The sequence below is a fragment of the Aulonocara stuartgranti genome (genome assembly GCF_965226115.1).
Source record: "Aulonocara stuartgranti genome assembly, chromosome: 3".
Taxonomy (NCBI): Eukaryota; Metazoa; Chordata; class Actinopteri; order Cichliformes; family Cichlidae; genus Aulonocara; species Aulonocara stuartgranti.
Genome location: NC_138941.1, coordinates 59,968,983 through 59,994,472, shown reverse-complemented (window position 1 = coordinate 59,994,472; position 25,490 = coordinate 59,968,983). Strand labels below are relative to the sequence as shown.

General features: G+C 40.2%; 2 protein-coding genes across 2 annotated transcripts in view; both read left to right on the top strand.

Moving 5' to 3' along the window:
- Nucleotides 1-25,490, top strand: part of LOC309698633 (uncharacterized protein) — a gene marked incomplete at its 5' end in the record, with an annotated part of 421,704 nt that overhangs the window by 297,247 nt on the left and 98,967 nt on the right. The window lies entirely within an intron of this gene.
- npy2rl (neuropeptide Y receptor Y2, like) overlaps nt 1-25,490 on the top strand; it is an 89,374-nt gene that overhangs the window by 32,159 nt on the left and 31,725 nt on the right. The window contains exons 2-3 of the mRNA XM_082526428.1: nt 10,077-10,319; nt 21,759-21,891. Of these exons, the coding sequence (XP_082382554.1) occupies nt 10,140-10,319; nt 21,759-21,891 (313 nt within the window). The 5' untranslated portion in view covers nt 10,077-10,139. The remainder of the gene's footprint in view (nt 1-10,076; nt 10,320-21,758; nt 21,892-25,490) is intronic.

The window sequence follows — 25,490 nt, the reverse complement described above, 5'->3', positions numbered from 1 at the left end:
TCATGATTTAAAACCATATTAGCATTAAAACATCCCGCTTTTACAGGAGTAGAGGATGAGGAGTAAATGTATCCACACCACCTCCTCTTGTACTGATTCACTGAGGCCCTTCACATTCTTATAGCCTTACAGGAAAGTTGAGGTCTGGTTGTATGAAGCAGTGCCTCTGGAGCATGGAGCTCTTTTGAAATAGCTTGTGGTGAACTTTGAATGACCAAAAAGATTTTTTTTTATATATCAGTCGAGAATAGGGGCAACTTCTTCTGCATATTATGCCAGCTGCTTATCTGTCTGTGGTCTTGTTTGAAATTCTTTGCACATTATTGGTTCTGCAATGTTTTAGCTGTCTAATGTAACATCAGCATTGTTGTTGCAGCATGCTGGAACTGTTCTGGAAATCCCAGGCCACTAATTTGAGCTTGTTCTTCACTTTAATATGTGCAGCAGGGGTGGTTTAAAAGAGTTTGAGTCCAGCCTACTCCACATTAATTTCTGTAACACCATTCTGATAAAAGAGAAATGGATAAGTAAAACATCGGCCAAAATTGTTCGCCTTTGCTGTCATGCATTCATCCATGCACGGTCTCTGTTAGTTACTAGCCTATTTAATGACCAGCCTTAGAGCACTGATCATTGATCTTAGATGATTGAAAATGATTATTCATAACTAATTAATGTGATTTTTAGGTGTGTGATATACAAAAATAGTACAAGGAAAGTTAGTATTTGTAACATCACTATCAAGTCTGTGATGTCCCCAAAGCATACAAACAATGTCATTAGAAAATGAAAAATAAAGATACTTCCCAAATCTGGGAAATTATTTTGTTATAGCAGCTGAAATGATTATAAAATAATAACAATGATGGTAATAATATCTGCCAGATGCTTCTCTGCCAGACAGATGTATTACAGAGCATGTGGGTAGCTTAGCTGATTCAGACTGTTAGAGACAGTGCATCAGAAATGGATGACCCCATTTGTAGCCAACCACAAAGCACCTACCTGATCAGTTCACTCAGTGTCACCTACTCCGATGCTGCTCCCACAGCAGACGGCAGCAGAGTGATATAAATCTCTATCATGTTGTTGCTTAGATTGCAGTTTTAAAAAATAATTTATTATTATTATTATTATTATTATTATTCAGTTCAGTTTTATTTGTAGACTGCCAAATAACAATAACAGAAGCCTCAAGAAGTAGTCTTGCCCATCACTAGTTCTCCAACCATAACCACTGCAGAACTGTTAGAAGTATTTCTGTAGGTCCTATGAACTGTATGATCTGTCTGAGAAACAGCCTTTGTGAAATCGTGTCCTATGATGATTGTACTGAAAGTCTGCACTGTGCGACATCAGCTGGTATATTCATAACATTTCTCTTACTCTTAAGCTTTCAGTGCAGCTTTTATATATAAAAGCTAATTGTAAATCAACATTAGTGGGTCCCTCAAGAATTGAAAATTATGTGGCAAAAAAGGTGATTATTAGAACCCGGATATCCGAAAACACACAAAGACATTTATTGTTTCTTTATTTTTGATGTGATATACTTAAAGTGCACAATGAAAGCCATTATTTCTTAATTTCTGCTCTTCAGGTTTCAAGTCAGCCTCAGTTCCCTGTGACTCAAGATCAGGCTCCTCGATCATGATCCTGTAGAACTAGCTAACATTATTACTTTGCTTTGGCATCCCCAAAGAATGCAAAGAGTAATTTCTAAGAAAAAAACGTCCCTCTGCTTCTTAGAAATACTATTTAAAATCACCAATATTCAAAAATATGCCACACTTTACTATTCCACTCTTGGAAAGCCTTCAAACAACCTTAAAAGACGTTTAAGGATTCTGTGAATTGGGAAAACATGGCTGGTTTATCACAACAGTAAAGAACTTTAAAGTTGACACTGAGATCCAAACGTATCATTTGTGAAATCATCCCCTGGTGCAGATGCAAGATTTATGTCTGCAGTCACAGAGAAAAGACAGAAACAGATACTGTAACGTGGCTCCAGAGGTTAAGAGTCTTAACTGAAACAATTTAGTTTCTTGCTTCTGGAGGCAAATCTCAGCAAGCATGCGATGCATAGAGAAGGCATCTCTTCTGTCTGTGTTCAGTAACAAACAAAGTATTTTAGGACTATATGTGGCTTTGAGAGAGGGATTAATTGAAGAAGTCATTTAAATTTGGTCACCAGGCATGAGACTTTAAATATATTTTTGGAAGTGAATGCATCACATTTACAGAGAGAAGCCAGAGGTCTGGCATCAGTTTGAAGCTACACTTCACTTATTAGTTCTTCTAAGCCTGTGCTTTGATCCATTTTTTTCTACATCAGCTCTTTTTAATTTTGAACCTTACACAGGAGGTTTGGCACCAGAAAGCTTTAATTTACATTTTAAAGGCTGACCTTTATGTTGTACTGTTGAAGTTCTGTGTTACAACCGAAATTAGCTGTGATGTGACAAAATTAGAACAAAGCTATTAAATGACTAACTAACGGGTTTGGCCTCTGCTCTTCTTCTTTTACTTAGTGGACGTGATATTATTTAATCGGTGGTTGACGTCAGATATGAGTTTATTAAATTCAGTTTCATTTTAGGATATCTTTCCAACAGTTGTTCAGGGTTCATGGATAGTTTCCTTAAAGGCTTTCAGTGCTTCTTCTTGAAATTTTGACACAACACAAAAGCTGGCCAAAGAATCCCAGCTATTCCAAAATTACAAGCCAAGCAATGGTTCAGTCAAGAACAACAATTTGTATAACAGTCTAATATTATTATCTAGTGGTGGACCTCGATTTTTTTTCTACTATTCTATTATTACTCTTCTACTATATCTAGATGATATCCTGGTGGCTCTTTTGACTGGCTCCCGGAAAGCATCCGGGCATTTTCCGATGCTATGCTCTGCATTAGCTTGTGCTGCCGTACTGGCCCACCTATCGCCGTCTGCTGGAGTGCACGCCAGCAGTGCCATTTGGTGGCTATTTCTGAGTTTACGATGGACATTCAGCACGTGGTTGGTAAGTCCAACCATGTGGCTGACTGTTTGTCCCACGCACTAGTTTCTCCTATTTATGTTGGCATAGACTATTACGCCATGACTGCTGACCAGAGTGGTAACTTGGACATCCTTGCCCTTAAGCCTGCTCAGACAGGCCTCATCCTGGAGGACAGACCAGTGCAGGATGGTGGTCCTCCCCTGGTCTGTGATATTTCCACCAGTCGCCCACGCCCGGTGCTTCCCGTTTCATGGTGTCGTCGCATTTTTGACTCATGCATGCTCTGTCACATCCAGGGGTCCGGGCCTCTGTTAAACTGGTCAGCTCCAAGTTTTTTGGCCAGGCCTTCACAAAACTGTGAAGGAATGGGCCCTAGCCCTGATACCTTTGTCCCAAAGACTTTAGAAACTTATAAGTTTGTTTTGTCAGGCAATGCTCATAGTACACCACTGCGTCTGCTGTATGACAGCCCGTTTAGAGTCCTCGAATCGGGCCGGACTTTGGAGGTTGTAGGGAGACTGTGTGTGTTGATAGACTTAAACCTGCAGATGTTCTTGGGGACAATCAAGTAGGGTCGGCCCAGCCCCCCCCCCCCCCCCCCCCACCACAGCCGCCTGTCTTCCAAGGGGTTAACTAACTCTGGTTTTCCCCCTAGGAGCCCTCAACCGATGGAGTTTCAGTTTTCTTCAGTCTTTACTTTTTCTGCCCACACCCCCTAATTCTCAGGATAGAGCTTTCTCTACCAGTTTTCTCCCTCCCAAGTTCAGCCTTTCCGCCCGTTTGCTTAAGCCCAGGGTCCTGGACTAAAAGGAGACACTACTACGCGTTCGAGGAAGGCGGGACCACCAGGAGGCTCCAGTCACACTGGATGCAAATGGGTTCGCTTTTGGTGCTTTGAATGCTCAGTTCTGTGAAGCGGAGATTAAAGTTGGAGTAAAATATTATATTATTATAATATTAGGATCTCTTGTGTTGTCTTTACATCCACAATCTGTTAGTTATCTTATCCTCGCCGCTTGCGAAAGCTGTAAATACTAGAGTCCTTATATACCATCCAATGTAAGGTTAATACCACAGCAGCCCAAAGTAACAATATTGGCAATTACCAGAATCATTTTTGATGTTTCTGTAATGGTTAATCCACCAGTAGTCAATTTAGTTCAGTTCAATTCTTTTCAGTTTTATTTATATAGCACCAATCCCAACAGTCACCTCAATGCATTTCATATTGTAAGGTAAAGAGAAAGCCATGATTGTTGGCTAGCTGTTGTTAGCATAATAACTTTGAACTCCTCCCTCTCATCCAAGAATGGTCCCTTCTGGCTAAAAAAAACCGCAAACCACTAACCTTGAGGCTTTGAAATGCCAAAGTTCATGGCTGACATCTACATCTACTTTTTAAAACTAGATTTGGTTATATCTACTCATTAATTATTTCCTTTATTTCAAAAAAAGTAACCATTCAGTATTTTTTTAAGCTATGAATCAAACAGGCATACCCTCAGATTCAGTGCATGACAATGACTTGGACTGCAGTCTGGATGTTTTGCTCCTAGTACAAGGAGCAGGGGGCCTTTCACATGTCTGTGCCCAGAGGCCAGTTAATACATAACAGATGAATATTAACCTTTTCAGCTAACTCTGGCAGTTCTTTGCAATTCTTTCAGTCCTCTGATGACCAATGAATGTGACTGACTAAACTAACACAAACACACAGCCCTCACCTGTCTCTTTTTTGTATACATATAAACATGAAAAAGATGCTTTGTTGAGTCCTTTTGTGAGTTTAGTTTGCTGAGCACTGTCTCGCAGTGTTGTGTTTCTTGTGGTGAGTATGATTCGGCACAGTCACTGATCTTGTCAGCCGAGAGAAAGAGCAGGAGGGAGCTGAATTCCCTCTAGCAACTTGCTCAGTGAATTAGCTCGTTGGGGTGCGTGTGTTTGTGTGTGAATGTGTTTCTTTGTATGTGCTTATTCCCACATGGATTTGTGTGAGTACATGTGCAAGTGCATTTAGATTCACATTGGTGTGTGTTTGTGTTACCATTCTTGTGTTGTTGTTGTTGGTGTGTGTGTGTGTGTGTGTGTGTGTGTGTGTGTGTGTCTGTCTGTCTGTTTGATGAAATGTCCTTTGAGGCTTATTTAACTGACCTACATATCAGAGCTGTGAAATGGAGAGGTCACAGTTGCATGTGCATGGTAGTGTTCAGACACTATGACACAGCTGGTGTGACATCTTCCCACCTGTGAACCACACAGTCTGACTTTGTGCACCATTATACAGAAACTAGAAACTTTCTTCCAAGATGGCACCTATCCATTTCAATTTAGGTTCTTGCAGTAGGTGGACATCTGGAACTAAAAATACAACAAAATAACAATAAAAAAAAGGACTATATTGTATAGTGCAGAATTGTGAAGCGCTATACAAATACAGGCCATTTAATATTTACCATTCTGGTTTTTACACATTGTCAAGATTGTAACTGAACTAAGAGAAGCTGTTGCTGATTTTGCTTTCACTGTCTAACACACTAGGTCCCATCAAAACTAGACAGTATAATCAGATTAAGATGTACCAATTTTTCCACTATTACGTACTTCGTTCGACTTGACTTAAGTCAGATTTTAGGATTTTCCATTACGTGATAGTATCTGCTCGGTTGGGGTTGAAAATGTGACATCAAGGAGACTACATCCCACAAAACGGCTAATGAGAGCGACTCCTTCACAAAAATCCATCCAAGCACATTGAGGTGGTATTCAATTATAATACCACCTCAATGTGCTTGGGGTGATTAGAGCATGGAAAATGAATAAAACTGAGTAGAGTAGAATAGAGTCGAGTCGAGCCAATCCAAGTAGGTACTATAGGAAAAGAGGCTATAGTGTCTACTCAGCTTGTTCAGCTCCAGCCTTTGTTAATGGGACATAAGCATGCATGCTGATATAAACTACTGATGCTATCAATAGCATCTAGGGGCGATCGTGGTTCAAGAGTTGGGAGGTCGCCTTGTAATCGGAAGGTTGCCGGTTCGAGCCCCGGCTTGGACAGTCTTGGTCGTTGTGTGATTTTTTTATGTTTAGGTTTCATTGGGCAAGCACTGCTTGGCTTGCATGCCCAGTTTTTGAATATCTACATAATAAAGATATAAAAAGTGAGACATCTGACATTGTGGAATTTCAGATGTAACTGTTTTTGATAACTTAAAATATAAGTTATCAAAAACAGCATCCTCACAGTCAATAAAATCATTACTTTGCATTTGTATGTTTAAAGTAACTGCTAAAGTTTTTGCAGTTACCTTCCTAGAGATTATGGATATTGCATTTTATACAGCATCTGAAACTTAACTACTACTTAACCTAAGTTCCTTTTTTCCTGGTCTTATCAAATCCTGGTGATAAGAAATACAAAATCCAGTACTAGTTTTTAAATGCCCAAACTTTGTAGGCTCTCAGACTTTTACTTTGTCCACATGGGCTAAATGAGCAGCGATATTAACAGCCTGAAGGTGTAACTTCACTGAGAGCTGCCCAGTATTGCGCCCATCTGCTGCTCTACCAACCAAGCCAGACGTTTCTGCCTGCTGCAGGGCACCTCGACACTTAGGATTCAGTCTTTTGATTAAATTTTTGAGGCAAAAATTTTGATACTCAAAATGAGACAAAGTAACAATATTTTTTTTTTAAATCAAAACCAGATATTTAAAAGTGCACACTTTTTAAACTGCTGCTGTTTTAACTGGATATTATTGTTGGTAATGCAAGCAGCATGAGGTCAGTTACTGTTTCACTAGTTTGATTCAGTATTGTTAGTTTTATTTATCTCAAATTAAAAATAAATATTTTATCAGAGTATCACAGGAATGTTTAACACTTTTCAACTTTGTTTATTTATCGTTATTATTAACATTGTTGTTGTTGTTGGTGGAATTATTCATGAATTGTCATATATGTATGTATATGTGTGTTTGACTGTTCTGCAGATTATCTGAGGCTCTACTTTTGGGAGTAATCTGATCTCATTTATATTCTATGCTGCTTTCCAGGAACAGGGATTAAGGATAACATTGTGACACAGGTTGATTTGACAGTGACCTGATTACTTTTAGGTGTGTGTGAAAATGGGTAACGTGATTTTCATAGAAATGAAGGCATTGTACCGAGGACCTGTCCTGGGGCAACCATATCACCTCAGTTGCACGGAAGGCCCAACAGCGCCTCTACTACCTGAGGAGACTGCGGAGCGCACACATTCCCAGATCTCTAATGTTGAACTTCTACAACTGTGCCATCAGCAGCGTTCTGACGTATGGATTTCTAGTGTGGTTCCCCAGCTGCACCAAGGCCGATCAGCAAGCACTCCAGCGGGTGGTGAAAGAAGCTGGCAGAATTATTGGAACAAGTCTGCCAGAGATCAGTAATATCTTCCCCACTCGCTGTCTGAGGAGGGTGCACAGTATCCTGCGGGACCAACATCACCCTGCGCGCCACCTTTTCCATCTGCTGCCCTCAGGGAGAAGGTACAGGTCTATACAGGCCAGAACATCCAGACTGGCCAACAGCCTGTATCCACAGGCTGTGAGGCTCCTGAACTCTCTGCCCCCCTCTCACGGACAATAACCATATCCAACTTCTTAATAGCAATGAACTGGTCTGCATTGGTGCATCATATCTTTATTCTCTTCCCCCTCCTGCCCCCCCCCCCCCCTCTTTCTTAAATAGATAACTATCATATCTGATATCATATCTCACAGTACAATAATATTGAATGGGTTGCATTGTTGTATTTTGTCATGTTTCTCAGGTCTTTGTCTGAATTTCTACGAACATTATTGCTAAGGATTGTCTTATTGCATTGGAGTCACACTGGGTTAAATATGTACACTTGGGTTTTAAGGGGTATTTATTATTTTCTTCTTTTTTTTGGGTTGTATGGAAGCCCCAAACGCAATTTCATTGTTCTTGACAATGACAATAAATAAATAAATAAATACTAAATAAATACTAAATAAATACTAATTGTAGTTGTTGAGTAAAAAAGTATTTTTCACAAACTTCAGCTTCACATTTTCAGAACAACAATGTTTAGGGTTCAGTTAAATGTAATTTTACTTATATGGCACCAAATAAAATAAAGAAACATTCCCCTCAAGGTGCTTTATGATATAAGGTAAAGACCCTACAATAACATTTCATATTGTTGCAGGATGAAGTGTTCCTGATTTAATCCTGTGTTTAGTGGGGCATTCTAGTAATCTGTCTGTGTTTACAGCAGATTGGATAGTTATTATGGGCAAACACCAATGGTTGACTTAAACTGGGGTTTTAGAGTAATCAGCGTCAAATAACATGGTTTTCCTACTTTAACCTGATTGCTTGCTGTAATCTGTTGAGTATGACGTGAATTAAAACAAAGTTTATTGATATGGCTTGCAGATTTAATTATCTCATTACTTGCCATTGTAGTGTCAAATACAGTATATACTAAATTTTCTCTATCAAACGTTCTTTCACTTGTCAGAAGAGCTCCCCCTTCAAAAATCCTTTCATCATGTGTGAAAAATGTTGAACTTATTTTAGTCTTTTGATTCGTTTTTAAACTATTGTAACATCACTTATATTGTTAAAAAAGTTACAGTTGGAGGTGGTTGGATTCAGGACACAGAGGTTTCAGTTATGTAACTGCAGCTATACCATAGCCTTTTTTTTAAACATTCATTCTTGAATAATCAGGCCCCATCTTATCTTACAGACATTAAATTCAAATATAAATTTTTGCTAAATTTTCATTTCTGTTTGTCAACTACTTGTACTGTTACTTGGGTTAACTTTTAAATCATAACTTTTAGTTAAATATTCACTATGTTTTTAGCTGACCTTGTTTTTAATTAGCCAATGTTAAGGTTCACATAATTGAGGAAGGAGAGTACAAACAACCAGGTCCAGAAGATCTTGGTCAAACAATTGATTTTAATGAATACACGCGTGGGAAGACCACTGTACGCAGACAGCACTTGATCTTCGACTTAATCAAAGCATACACAGATTTTTATAGCATCAGGGTTTGAATTAACGACGCCCCTTCATACGTCACAGACAGAATATATACATACGTCAAATTAAAACCATAATGACTTTTAACACAGTTTAAAGGAACGTTGTCTTCTATCTTCATGGCCGGTACTTCCTGTCACTGCCGGATGCTCTCTTGTCAGCTTGACACCTCAGCAGCAGTTCTGCGACAAACTGCTCTTTTGCAACCCCAAGCAAAACATGATTAAACTTTCACCTATAAATGATTCTCTCTAACTGAGTGTGTGTGTGTGTCGTCCTCAAATGCTCTCTCAATTCACCCGTTGCACTTCTGACCTTTTACCAGACCAGAGGCTCATCCTTATGTGTAATAACCTAACTGAAACTACATGTACTATGTTGAATAAATGTTTTAATCAAGAACCTCTACTAAAAGTTTAGTAAAAGAATATAAAAGTATAACAGACAATTTGGATAACCTAGTAATTCAAATAGCCTCGTCTAACCTGCTCAGAATGACTTTCGGTTTCAGTTCTGCAAAGCCTTCTGCAACTTCCTGTCAACTGCAACTTAGTCTTTCTGAAAGACACACACACTGTTTAAACCTCTGAATACAATATCAATGCTGCAGATTATATTATTAATGCAATGGTAATGATGATGATTATTTAACAATAGCAGTAAAATAATTTCCCTGCTCCACACCACATATTTAGCCTTCTATGCTTTGTTCCTCCATGAAATCTGTTTGCGAATCATTAAAGGTCACAGTTACTGACTAGCTAGTTAAAGGAATAAAAGAGTCAGATATTTATCTGAGCATTTGAGTGAAGATATAAAATAAGATTAAATATTCGATTCAGGTAGTAGAATGGTCATGCTGCTCCATAATATGACATAGCTTTATCAATCAGTCGGTGTATCTTATGTAAGATGTACTTCAGTCCAAAAAAAACCTCCATATACTCTACTCTTTCTTTAAGCATGTTAATTTAACATTTGTCCATTGGTATATTTCTTTGTTTTCCCACAGGTCCTGTGAGTATAACTGTGTGACTGTAAAATGGCGCTGCCAGCTAAGCACATATGATCTGACATGGAGGCCATCATTGCAGTCAACTCCACACAGGATGAGCTCCCACCCGACGATGACCCCCTTAACAATGCTTTCCTCGAATACGACCCTAACACTGGTGTCGCTCCCTCAGCTCTTCCTACACTGGCATTTGAAGGAGTGAATTTCTTAGAGGACCCCATCAGCCTACCAAGTGTACAGGTATTGGTCTCACTTCCATTAATTTTTCCATTATGTGGAAAAACATGAATAATTTATCCACTTCTAGTGCCTCAAATCTGCCTGGCAGGCCAACAGTGTAATAACTCACTGGAAATGATGGGCTATCACAATAAAAAAATATAGCATGTATTCTCATATACTTTATGAATTTGCCTAAATGATTTTTCCACCTTGCTATACATAAAGCTATAGAATAGAATAGAATTCAACTTTATTGTCAGTGCACATGTCACAAGTACAGGCAACGAAATGCAGTTTGCATCCATCCAGAAAGTGCTTTAGCCATGATATTACAAAATATATATTAGCAATTATATAGATATATTACAGAAATGGGTCTGTGTGTGTATATATATATATATATATATATATATATATATATATTAGGGGTGCAACGATACACAAAATTCACGGTTCGGTTCGGTTCGATACTTTGGTGTCACGGTTCGATATTTTTTCGATACAAAAAAAATGTTCATGCATTTTTAATTTGTCATTTATTAAAATTATAAATATATATTTTAACTCAAAAGTACAGTTTTTAAATTTAACCCTAACCCTAACCCTTGTGCGCGTTTTTTATTTTGACAGCGAATGCGCACCTGCGGACCACTTATGTGCAGCCCTGGTTATTTAGCTCATCATATCGCAGCCACAGAAATTATTTTGTCCATGAAACCATAAAGCTGCACTTTCTTTTTGCCTTATAGTCTGATTTGTCATAACTTCTCCGTTTTGTGGTAAGCTTTTATTTGGCTGTCACTTCTTCACCCTGACCTGTCTTATTTGGCTCAGCAGAACTGAAATGCTTTTACACGCGCACTCACATAAGCTCAGCGATTCTCTGTGCGATCAACCTCTCACATGTTTAAGCTTGCTGCGGGAGATTTCACTTGTCATGTTTGCATAGTAAGCTAACGATTAATAAGACGATGTCAGAGGAATTGGTGCACAAATTATCATCACTCACAGATCAGTGCTGTCGCTCTCTATACACAGTTTGCACGATTGCAAAGTGAAAGCAAAAAAACAAGCGCAAATTCAAACGCGACTTCAATATGTCACATATTGACAGTGGCTCACCGATGCCAATGACATAATTACCCAGCTACATTTCTGAAAGAATGCAAAAGCATTGACATATATTTTTCCTACAATAGCCCGACGGGCAGGGAAGAGATAGATTTTGGTAGCCCGACTGAAAAAATCGCTAGCTCCAGGATGTCGGGCTAGCGATATTGCAAGCCCTGTATCTGATTGAGGAATCACTCATCTTTGGAAAAGAGAGTTTATTACAGAGAAATGTCTCTTTCCAAAATAAAAGCTATACTATCCGCTTCTTCTGGGCTATATTCTCAGCAGCATAAGGAGAATCATGTGCTAACAGCTGTCTAAATGACTCGGCTAAAGTTAGTAGCATGCTTGTTGTTTTTGTCTTTGCACTAGGATGATGTCGGTGTAAATGTGCAGTCATATTCGTTGTGTTCCCACTAGTGCTTTCAGGTTAATCTCGTTGAAATGACCTTAACGCCACAACACGGCAAATCTCCGTTAACGAGCTACCGCCGATCGCTCCGTGCATGGGGCTAGACGGCCAACACGTTAACGAGCTAACTGCGCTAACACACTAGTTCACACCAATGTAATTGAGCATTGCTTGGCACATCCAACATACTGTTTTACTTTAGTCCATGACTCGCGTACCTTCAGGGTCATACGTCACATGAAAACCAAAATAATTCCAAACGCCAGATCTGAATGAGGGTCAATTTGCCTGTTGCAAGGAGAGCTTAACTTCTGTCTCGCTAGCTTGCCCTGTGCTCTTCCTTCTGACTATGCTGTCTGTGTGGAGCGCTCAGTGGATCTGCGCTCGACAGTGCAGCCTAGGCGGAGTAGTCGAACACAGATTCACTGAGCGCTCCACACAGACAGCATCGTCAGAAGGAAAATTGATAAAATAAATTACAAATGTTGTATTGTTCGATACATATGCGTACCGAACCGAAAGCACTGTATCGAACGGTTCAATATCGATACGAATATTGTTGCACCCCTAATATATATATATATATGTATGTATGTATATATATATATATATATATATATATATATATATAAAAACACCCAGCACGCCCCTGAGGGCGGTATATCCTTCAAGCTCGGGTCCTCTACCAGAGGCCTGGGAGCTTGAGGGTCCTGCGCAGTATCTTAGCTGTTCCCAGGACTGCGCTCTTCTGGACAGAGATCTCCGATGTTATTCCTGGGATCTGCTGGAGCCACTCGCCTAGCTTGGGAGTCACCGCACCTAGTGCTCCGATTACCACGGGGACCACTGTTACCTTCACCCTCCACATCCTCTCGAGCTCTTCTCTGAGCCCTTGGTATTTCTCCAGCTTCTCGTGTTCCTTCTTCCTGATATTGCTGTCATTCGGAACCGCTACATCGATCACTACGGCCGTCTTCTTCTGTTTGTCTACCACCACTATGTCCGGTTGGTTAGCCACCACCATTTTGTCCATCTGTATCTGGAAGTCCCACAGGATCTTAGCTCGGTCATTCTCCACCACCCTTGGGGGCATCTCCCATTTTGACCTCGGGACTTCCAGGTTATACTCGGCACAGATGTTCCTGTACACTATGCCGGCCACTTGGTTATGGCGTTCCATGTATGCCTTGCCTGCTAGCATCTTGCACCCTGCTGTTATGTGCTGGATTGTCTCTGGGGCATCTTTACACAGCCTGCACCTAGGGTCTTGCCTGGTGTGATAGACCCCAGCCTCTATGGATCTTGTACTCAGAGCTTGTTCTTGTGCTGCCATGATTAGTGCCTCTGTGCTGTCTTTCAGTCCAACTTTGTCCAGCCACTGGTAGGATTTCTGGATATCAGCCACCTCCTCTATCTGCCGGTGGTACATACCGTGCAGGGGCCTGTCCTTCCATGATGGTTCCTCGTCTCCCTCCTCTTTCTTGGGTTTCTGCTGCCTGAGGTATTCACTGAGCACTCGGTCAGTTGGGGCCATCTTCCCAATGTATTCTTGGATGTTCGTTGTCTCATCCTGGACTGTGGTGCTGACACTCACCAGTCCCCGGCCCCCTTCCTTGCACTTAGCGTACAGCCTCAGGGTGCTGGACTTGGGGTGAAACCCTCCATGCATGGTAAGGAGCTTTCTTGTCTTTATGTCAGTGGCTTCTATCTCCTCCTTTGGCCAGCCTATTACCCCAGCAGGGTACCTGATCACGGGCAGGGCGTAAGTGTTGATGGCCCGGATCTTGTTCTTACCATTCAGCTGACTCCTCAGGACTTGCCTGACCCTCTGCAGGTACTTGGTGGTTGCAGCTTTTCTAGCAGCCTCTTCATGGTTCCCATTCGCCTGCAGGATCCCCAGGTACTTGTAACTGTCCTCTATGTCTGCAATGTTGCCTTCTGGTAGTTCAATCCCCTCAGTTCTGACTACCTTCCCTCTCTTTGTTACCATTCAACTACACTTCTCCAGTCCGAACGACATTCCAATGTCATTGCTGTATCGCCTGGTAGTGTGGATCAGTGAATCGATGTCTCGTTCACTCTTGGCATACAGTTTGATATCATCCATGTACAGGAGGTGGCTGACAACTGCTCCGTTCCGTAGTCGGTATCCGTAGCCAGTCTTGTTAATGATCTCACTGAGGGGGTTCAGGCCTATGCAGAACAGCAGTGGGGACAGAGCATCTCCTTGGTAGATCCCGCACTTGATGGTGACTTGTGCTATGGGCTTGGAGTTGGCCTCTAGTGTTGTACGCCACATCCCCATTGAGTTCCTGATGAAGGCTCTTAGGGTCCCATTGATCTTGTACAATTCTAGGCATTTCAGTATCCAGCTGTGGGGCATTGAGTCATAGGCCTTCCTGTAATCAATCCAGGCAGTGCACAGGTTGGTCAGTCTGGTCTTGCAGTCTCGGCTGACTGTTCTGTCTACCAGTAGCTGGTGTTTTGCGCCTCTGGTATTCTTGCCAATTCCTTTCTGTGTCCCGCTCATGTATTGACCCATGTGCCTGTTCATCTTAGCTGATATGATGTCTGACAGGAGCTTCCATGTGGTACTGAGGCAGGTTATTGGTCGGTAGTTGGAGGGGACCGGTCCCTTCTTGGGGTCCTTGGGGATCAGGACCGTCCGACCTTCGGTTAGCCATTCCGGGTGTCTCTCGTTAACTAGCAGCTGGTTCATTTGTGCTGCCAGACGCTCGTGGAGTGCAGTCAGCTTCTTTAGCCAGTAGGCGTGAACCATGTCGGGCTCTGGTGCTGTCCAACTCTTCATACTGGAGACCCTTTCTTGGATATCTGCCACTGTGATGGTTACTGGACCCTGTTCAGGGAGGTCGCTATGGTCTGCCCTCAGATCCACTAGCCACTGAGCATTGCCGTTATGGGTTGCGTCCTTCTCCCATATGCTCTTTCAGTATTGCTCCGTCTCCAGCCTTGGTGGTGCTGTTCTCTTATTATTATTGTTCCCTTGCCACTGAGAGTACACCTTTGATATATATATATATATATATATATATATATATATATATATATATATATATATATATATATATCAATCAGAATCAGAATACTTTATTGATCCCTGGGGGAAATTATTTTTTGTTACAGTGCTCCATTTTAAACCAACATTAAGACAAGACAGACAATACGCTAACTAAGAATAGTACAATATATACATATATATACATACATACATACATAAGTCACTTATAAATAAATAGTTGGAAAAGAAACATGTGTAGCTGTAGCAGCAAACAGTGTGTTAAGTGGATGCGTTGTACAGGGAGATGGCCACAGGCAGGAATGATTTCCTGTGTCGTTCAGTGGTGCTTTTCGGTAATCTCAGTCTCTCACTGAACGTGCTCCTGTGACTGACCAACATGTCATGGAGTGGGTGGGAGGTGTTATCCAACATTGTCTTTATCTTGGACAGCATCCGCCTCTCCGACACCAACTTGAGGGAGTCCAGCTCCATCCCCACAACATTGCTGGCCTTACGGATCAGTTTATTAAGTCTGTTGGCATCTGCGACCCTCAGCCTGCTCCCCCAGCATGCAACAGCATAGAGGATCGCACTGGCCACAACAGACTCATAGAAAATCCTCAGCATTTTCTGGCAGATGTTGAAGGACCTCAGTCGCCTCAAAAAAAAAAAAAAAAAAAAAAAAAAATATATATATATATATATATATATATATATATATATATGAAAACTATACAGAAATATGAACTATGCAAGTCATAAACAGTTGTAGAATTAAAATTATCGTATTGTACAGAATGTTAGTTTTTACAGAATTATACAGTAGCGCAGTTAAGTGAAATATGTGGATAATTTCTATAGAGGCTATATAAAGTGCTAGTGGTTGTGAGTGGTGGTTCAGCCATGTTATTATTGTGTGTATGAGGGTCTTGTCCATTATGTGTGTGTAGGTGGTTGTGGATGTGTGTATGTTCAGTCCATGAGTTTAATGTTGGACAGCTGTAGGGAAGAAGCTGTTCCGGTACCTGGTGGTCTTAGTCCGGAGGCTCCTGTAGCGCCTCCCAGAGGGCAGGAGGGTGAAGAGTCCATGTGATGGGTGACTGGGGTCTTTGATGATTTTCCCAGCCCTTTTCAGACACCGCTTCCTGTAGATGTCATTTATGGCAGGAAGTGGTGCTCTGGCGATGCATTGGGCAGTTTTCACGACCCTCTACAACGCCTTCCGGTCCGAGGCAGAGCAGTTCCTGTACCAGACTGTTATACAGTATTGTGGCGAGCTCAGAGATGGAGGAGACGGAGGTATCGTTCGGTCTTGCTTCCCATGAGCTAGCCAGGGAGCACAGCCATTTATTAACATTTGGAGAAACACACACTGCCGCTAGCTAGCTGCTCAGCGCGGCAACAACAACAACAACACACAGGGCGCCCTCTGACCCCGGAAGGACACACCGTTGCAGCGAGAGGGCGTCACCCGTCACCATGGCAACATACACAAAACATAACTGTACAAACAGAACCCCGAACAGCCCTGACCCGCTACAGTATGTTTGTCAGTATGCTCTTAATGGTGCAGCGATAGAAGTTCACCAGGATGTCTGAGGACAGGTGGTTCTTCCTCAGAGTCCTCAAGAAGAAGAGGCGCTGGTGAGCCTTCTTGACCAGCTTGGAGCAGTTGGTCGTCCAGATGACTATAGTACTTCATCAACCAGTAGCGATTTTTGATACGGGTGACACGGGCGGTTGCCCAAGGCGGCATCTTGGTGGGGGCATCACGGGCATCGGCAAAAAAAAAAAAATTTAAAAAAAAAATTGCTCGTACTCATGCTGCCCTGACATCAGCCAGCGCATATTGGGAATGGCATAGGCACCGATCGGTTTTCTGTCGCCCATTTGTTGGGAGTAAGGGTGCCTTCCGTTTGCGAGGTGCGCCTGCTGCTTGTGGTACAGGGAGGAGAGGGCGGGGCGGCGGGGGATTCACTGGCTGGCTGGAGCGGCATCTAATACCCAACTCGCAAAATAAAACCAACTAAAAACAAAACAACAAACACGAAAACACCATGATTATAATTTGCACCGATGTTTTTTTGAAATTCTATACGCGAAAAGTGAGCGTGAGAGCCCTCGGTGCGCCTGCTCGCTGCTGAAGTCAAAGTAAACTTTATTGTTATCTCTGATACATACAGTCCAGTACATAGAGAGACGAGACGACAAGCCTCCAGTTACAGCAGTGCAAGTAACCCGCTGAAAGGGGAGGGGGACATGCTGCTTCCAAATAGAGCAGATTTCATTCATAATGATGTAAATCCAACACCATTATGTATTCATGATTTGAACCCTGGGTTGTGTGAAATCCCAGAAATAAACCTTAGCCAAAGTGAATCTGTGAACTAAAGTGTAGGTCTATTAGGTCAAGTTGTGGTGATCCTCGAGTTGGGGGATTTGTGTTCACACTATAGTGCAAAATTAAAGATTTTTCTTTTTTTCTGACAGTACTTTTCTGTGTTCATAATTCCATCTACCTCAGGCCTCCAACATGTTTTATCGATGGCTGCAGACACTCACTGTTGTACCTCTTTGCTGACCACCGCCATACAACCTAACCATTCTTTTTTCTTAGTTTATTCATTAATATAAAATGATCAATTGTATCAAACGCCTTCTTTAAGTCTATAAAAACACCAACAGTATATTCCTTATTATCTATTGCATTAGATATCCCTTCTACAAGTTCCATCACTGCCATCGAAGTGGACCTTTTCGCTCTAAAGCCATATTGGTTATCACTTAGATTATGCTTCTCAATATATTTATCAAGTCTATTAACAAATAACCTTCCTAAAATTTTTGAGAACTGTGGGAGTAGTGATATTGGCCTGTAATTGGTAAACTGACATCTCTCTCCGTTTTTATGGATTGGAATAACTTTTGCTATTTTCACTTGTGAGGGAAACACACCAGTTCGAAAGGACAGATTACAAATGTATGCGAAAGGTTGCACTATATATTCTATAATACTTTTAACTAACATCATGTCAATACCAAAACAGTCAGTGGACTTTTTATTTTTAAATGTCTTCACAATGTTAATTATTTCTCTATGAGTTACAGCACCAATAAACATGGAGGACACATTCTGAGTAATATGTTTATTTAGGTCGTTATTATTTCTTGACTCTGAAATTTCTTTTGCTAAATTAAAGCCAACATTTACAAAGAAATCATTAAATTCATTTGCAATGTCTTTAGTTTTATCAAGCACAATATCTTTATCTTTTTTGAAATAGTCTGGATAATTCTTATTTTTTGAGCCCTTTTTGATTATACTATTTAATATCCTCCATGTTTCTTGTGTGTTACTTCTACTTTGTGTGTTACTTCTACTACCTGAGCTACAGCCACCCCTGGCTGTAGCTCAGGTGGCAGAGCAGGTCAGCCACTAATCAGAAGGTCGGTGGTTCGATCCCAGGCTGCATCCTGGCTGCATGCCAAATGTCCTTGGGCAAGATACTAACCCCGTGTTTGCCTACTGGTGGTGGTCAGAGGGCCCGGTGGCGCCTGTGTTCGGCAGCCTCGCCTCTGTCAGTGCGCCCCAGGGCAGCTGTGGCTACAATGTAGCTTGCTATCGCCTGTGTGTGAATGGGTGAATGACTGAATGTAGTGTAAAGCGCTTTGGGGTCCTATGGACTAGAAAAGCGCTATACAAATGCAGGCCATTTACCATTTTACTTTGCTCCAATAATTTTTGGTAATATTCTTTCTTACTTGTTCTTATAATATTTACTAATCTATTTTTATATAACTTGCACTTCATTTCAGCATCTTTTGTCCTCTGTTTTATGAATCTCCTATATAGATTATTATTATTTTTTTTTACATGCATCTTCTATCCCCTTTGTGATCCATGGCTTATTTGATCTGTGATGCTTTCTAGTGATTTTCATTAAAGGACAATGTTTTTCATATAGTGAAACTACAGTTGATAGGAATGCATCATATGCACTATTTAATCTTCATTTGCAAAAACCTCATTCCAATTGCGTTCTTTTAAGTCCACCTGGAGGGCAGCAATGGCTCTTGTTGTTCTATGTCGTATCATATCAAATGTTTGATTGTTTAGTTTGTAGTTTTAATCCCAAAATAATTTTGAAAAATTGCAAAAACAGGAAGATGATCGCTTATATCAGTTATAAGAAGTCCACCTACTATTTCATAGTCAATTTTATTTGTGAATATATTATCTATCAATGTAGCTGTATCAATTGCTATTCTACTTGGTTTTATAATTACAGGGAAAAGGGAATTACTCTACATTGTATTAATGAAATCTGTTGTTTTCTGATGTCCATTTGGGTTTAGCAAATCTATATTAAAATCACCACAAATTATTTGCACTTTATCATTTAGGTTGCTAAACATGGCAGCAAGTTTTTCATTGAATGTCTCGAGGCATGATCCTGGTGTCCTATAGATGCAACTTATAATTATATTGTTAGCTTTTTCAACATGGATTTCAATAGTAACACATTCCAATACGTCATCTATGGTGCTTGACATACATTCAATCAGACTACATTTCAAAACTTTATCTACATATAAAGCAACACCGCCTCCTTTTTTATTCACTCTGTTCATTGTAAATAATTCATATCCTCCCAGTCCCATTTCACTAACTTTCTCATTATCGAGCCATGTTTCTGATATTGCAATTATATTAAAATTTTTTAACTTACTTAAACATTCTGTAATTTTAGAAAATATTTTATACAGGCTTCTACTATTGAAATGTATGACCAACAATGCATTTGCCATTTTAATATTCCTATTGAATTGGTCGTCTGTATAGTACTCACAAGTATTATTGGTGTTATTGTAGAAGTGGTTATCTGGGTCAATGTTACTTTCAGGGTCATGCATGTTGTGCTCTGCATAGTTGAAACGTTTTGAAGTTTTTTTTCTCAGTGTGTGTAACAAAATAACCTCCTTGACAGTCCTTTTTATAATCAAAGTCTTCCTCTTCAATATCTTTGAATGGAAACCTATAATCTGTGTCCAAACTTGAAATTTATGTGTTTTTTGTTTTTGTTGTTGTTTTTTCTATTGTTTTTTGAGCCGTAAGGCCAGAAACACTTTCCATTCCTGATTATGTATATTGCTCTAAGTCTTTGAGTTCTCTTATCATCACAACTTTCGCTTCTTTGGGATTGCCATTTAGTCTTATCATTACTTTGCAGTTCCTCGTCCATGTCGCTTATATCTTATTTTGTTTTTTCAGGCTGCATGCCTGTCTTGCAATTTCAGCAGTCTTTTTCGTTAAATGTGCATTTAAATACACACCGGTCCGTTTCAGCTTCTTTCCCTGTTTCAGTAACTCAATCTTTGTTTTGCGACTCGCAAACCGAAGAATAATTGCTGGCTTTGTTTTACTGTCTTTTCTGGGGAGTGTGTGGCATGCTGCGATATGATGGCTCTGAATACTTACATTCTTCGTTTGAAGGAATTTTATCACTTGCTTTTCAAGTATTTGCAGCTCCTCTACCGGGGCATCTTCACCGTCTTTACCTCCGCCAGCTGTTACTCTGCTGTTCGGTGTTGCGTCTCCAGTCCACTTATGACTAAATCATCCATTCTTGTGTATTGTTCAAGGTCCTCGATTCACCGTTCCAAGTCGTCTATTTTCTTGTCCTTCTCCTTTATCATGTTTTTTAGTTGTTTTATTTCATCCATTAGGTCATGTAGCATACCTTGTTGTTTAGCCACTTTGCTCAGTTCATCAGACATGAAATTAAGTGATTTCTTAATCTCCTCCAACTCCTCTTCAACTCCTGGGTTTGCTTTTTTAGGCGGCATTCTGAAAATGGTGAGATTGGTATTACCTTGTGATGGCCCGTTGAAGTCACTGTCGATTTACTTGTTGGTGCCTTGCTAGAGGAGCCTGGGCCCAGTGGCTTCTGGAGGATCCTGGGCCTGGTGGCTGCTGGAAGAGCCTGGGCCTAGTGGCTGCTGGAGGATCCTGGGACTACTGGCTGCTGGAAGAGCCTGGGCCTAGTGGTTGTTGGAGGATCCTGGGCCTAGTGGCTGTTGGAGGATCTTGGGCCTGGTGGCAGCAGGAGGGTCCTGGGCCTGGTGGCTGCTGGAAGAGCCTGGGCCTAGTGGTTGCTGGAGGATCCTGGGCCTAGTGGCTGCTGGAGGATCTCTGTCAATCTCACCTGGGCCCACAACACCAACGTGCTGGTAAAGAAGACCTAGCAGCAACTGCATTTCCTCCTTGTCCTTTTAGGAGACATTTTAGAGCTTCTAGTGGTCCTCAAGTATCGCGTGTCTTTCCAGGAATCATTGACAGCACAGTTTTTGAGTGGAGGCAGGTTGTCGCGGTACAAACGATGGTCCTATTTGCTGCTATGCTCCTTCCTGGTTGAACTGAATGTTCTTAGCAGCGTTTTCCTTCGTTTTTGGCTTTTACGTGTGGACGGGATTTTTAAAAAAAATGAAAACAGAAAATCTCAGTTTTCAAAAATACCCGTGTACGTGTGGACGTAGCCTAAAGTGATTGCAATTTTTCCCATTATTCCCATTTACCCTTACATCAGTCTGCAATACAGCCAGTTGACAAGTGACTGTAGGTTCAGACGCCCCAAATGTGTCTTATGTTTCAGTTTGTTTTTTATATTATAACACACTGTTTTGCTCTCTGTGTAAACAAAACATATTATAATTAAATAAATTTGGTAAAAGTAGGAAATAAAACATAAAACTATCTAAAAGAAGAGTATCATATAATCTCGATTCATTCTTCAGTTGAGGGATACAGAAGTTCCACTTCACATCACCTCTGTTTTTTCTAAATTAGTTTATTCTGCTGCAACAATTTACCTCTGAGAGATGTTTACAGCTGTTTGTTTGTTTTGTTTTACAGGTGGTGTTGATCCTGGCCTACAGCACCATTATTGTGCTGGGAGTTCTGGGTAATTCTCTTGTGATCTATGTCATCTATCGCTTCAAGACGCTCCGCACTGTCACCAACTTCTTCATTGCTAATTTGGCTGTTGGTAAGTTTATACATACAGACGCACGCCAGCAGCTTTTTGTTGCTTCTAATATAATACTGTCACTGTGCTCAGAGCAATAAAACACTTTCTGACATGTGTAGGTGGTGGTGTTTGTGTGTTTTTGTCTCCAAGTGCATGTCTTCTTAAGATTGCTGGGAACTTAATCTGTTTGGGAACATGAGCCCATGACAGAAATCATTCAAATTTAAGATTTAAAGATAAGAGTAAGGTTAAAAGTTTGGATTTGGTTGAGTTTATGGTAAAGTTAGGTTTGTGCTATTGTTAAAACAAGGACAGTGTGCCGTTATGGGTGCATGTCTGATGCAGGGGCGTTAACACCTTTCTTATATCACCACTCTGAAGACCGATGAGCGTTGTCAACAGGTTTACTGACATTCAAAAGGGTAAAGGCAAGGCAAGGCAAGGCAAATTTATTTGTATAGCACAATTCAACAACAAGGTGATTCAAAGTGCTTTACAGAGACATTAGAAACAAAGACAAATAAAAAGCATGATTTAAAATTGATTAAAACAAGCAAACAAACTAACTAACAACAAACAAAACAGTATATAGAATCAAAACAGATAAAATCAGAACAGTAGATAAAATCAGTAGTTAAATGTAAGTTTTGAAATTTAAGCTTAAAAGTGTGGATTTGGTACTTTATTCAAATGCAGCTGAGAATAGGTGAGTCTTCATCCTGGATTTAAATAAACTGAGTGTTTCAGCTGATCTGAGGCTTTCTGGGAGTTTGTTCCAGATATAAGGAGCATAAAAGCTGAATGCAGCTTCTCTGTGTCTGGTTCTGACTCTGGGAACTGATAAAAGACCGGATCCAGATGACCTGAGGGATCTGGATGGTTCATACTGGGTCAGGAGGTCATTGATGTATTTTGGTCCTAAACCATTCAGAGCTTTATAGACCAGCATCAGAACTTTAAAGTCTATCCTCTGACGGACAGGCAGCCAGTGTAAAGACCTCAGAGCTGGACTGATGTGGTCCACTTTTTTGGTCTTAGTGAGGACTCGAGCAGCAGAGTTCTGAATGAGCTGTAGTTGTCTGACTGATTTTTTAGGTAGACCTGTAAAGATGCTGTTACAGTAATCAAGCCTACTAAAGATGAATGCATGGACTAGTGTTTCCAGGTCCTGTTGAGACATCAGATCTTTGATCCTTCAAATATTCTTGAGGTGACAGTAAGCTGATTTTGTTATTGTCTTAATGTGTTTTTCTAAGTTTAGGTCTGCATCCATCACTACACCCAAAGTCTTTATATTAAGGGCCATCAGTCAAACAATATTGTTTGCTCTGGGTCTAAACAGAGCGCGTTGTGTGACATCTTCTTTTGCGCATGCGGGACACTTTGAGCGTTCACACTAGAGTGCGTTTGTTGTCGCATTTTATTTGTAGTGTGAACGAGCAGACAAAAAAATCGGATTTGATCAAAAAATCGGAATTGAGCATTAAGACCTGCAGTGTGAACGTAGCCTAAACAGCAATGGGCCAAGGACAGTTCCTTGGGGGATACCCATTCTATTTTCCAACATGGATGACTTTTTTTGGTCAACCCTCACACACTGCTCTCTTGTGTAAAGATAAGACTAAACTGATTGTTTTGAAAAATCTAAATTAAAATGATCTATGATCTATTTTTTATGAGCACAATATATTTTTAATGTTAGAGAAGGAGACTTTGGGTATACAAAAGGCAAAGCTCAAAAGGAAGTTAAACGTGATGTGCTTTAGAATGACAATAATCAGACGTTTCTAAAAAATAAAGTCGAAACTTTAATGTTTCATTACAAGATCCCTTTTTTTATTGGTCATAATGACTGTATTATCATGCATTATCATTTTGGTTTTCTTAATTGTTAATTGTATTTAGATGTATTATGTGATTCAGAGGTGAATGTAGGCAGTTTTGCTAGGATCACTCAAATCTGATTATAAAGATTATAAAGAATAATTAGTTGACCCCACTAAGCACAGTGGGAATAAACATTTACCACTGAGATATTTCTTATTAAAAAGATATTCAAATATTTGCATTACAGTGGTCCCTCGCTATAACACGGTTCACCTTTCGTATTTTTTTTGTGCAATTTGCCTCTTCTTCTTTCTTCTTTTTTTTTTGTACAGCGCATCGTGTTCTGCTTCCTGATCAGCTGTAGACCATTATCAATCAATCTCGTGCCGCATCTCCTGTACAGTACAGAATGCGTTCAGCTTGTCAAATTTATATAAATCTTCACTAGCAGTGTGAATCAGAAGTGCTGTACTGTAAGTTTTCTCCCCTACAATACCGGAAAAAAGTTTGGTACCATCAAAGGCACCTGCGTTTTTTTAAAACTATAAAAAATGGACAGGTGACCAACTTTGGGGAAATTTCTCGGCCCACCTAATTTTTGAAAAAGACAGGAAAGGAGTACATTGATATTTATTTCAAAAATAAGCATCTTAGATTACACTGTGCACAAAACAGGAGATGCATTTTTTAATGGAAATAATAATGAATCCATCACACAGTGGGGCATTCAGTGTCACCGGTTATTAGTTCCATTTCAAATGTGCAGATGTTTCCATATTAAAATTACCTGCAAAAGCTCAAGAATGTATTCCCCAATATCTAACTTGCACAGACCCAAATGCTCCATAGTCCTTCAGCACCAAACTACTGTTAACAAAATCACTAACATGGGCTTAGTTATTATGACAGTAACTTATGTATGTTTTTCTTTCCCAAATTGTATGACTTAACTGTAAAACTATGTCAGTAGAATTCAGCTGAGAAAGCGCACTTCGAGGGTCTGTCCATAATTACGATGCTACATTACATGTATAAATATTCCTAAGTAAGTCTTTAACGCCATCTCTGTACCTGAATATTTGAAAAAGAGCCAAAGCAGAAGTAAAATTATTGCACAGTTTCAGCACTAATAATACTAATTCAGGAATGATTCTGCAGATAAAGCATGAGGAATTCTGGCTTTTGATCTTTTAAATTAATGAAATTAAAATATTTTAATTGACCACCCTCCAGGTAGTGATTTCTCGCGCAGTTCTTCTTAAGTGAGAATTCAAGATTTTTCCCATTGTTGTCAGTAAAATAATTTGATGTGCACAAAATAAATATTTTAAATTACTTCCCCAGAAAAATGTATACAATAATTTAGACATTAGGGAAGAATATTTCATCTATGAACGTCTAAAGGAAATGTTGTCAGTCATCTGCATTTGTTAATGAGATGTAAATCTAGAATATTTATTTAAATTTTAGAAATATGAAGATGCATTTTCTTAGAACATTTGATGGTGCTGATTGCACACGATGAATCAAATGCAGTCTTTCAGTATTCATAGAGTGAGAGTCAAAAGAAAGACTGAGCAGTAATGAGTGTAGCAACAGAAGACTGGTATCACGTGACTGAAGTTTTGTTTTCTGGCTGTAAAGGACTAAACTGCCTTTGTGCCAGTTTTACCTTTTTAATGAGTTGGAGACTATGTTGGTGTCAACATGAAGCATGAAACAGGACTGAACAGCAAGAGAAGCCAAGACCAATTCTTAATCACCTGCTTTGATACGTGGTAGGCAGTTTC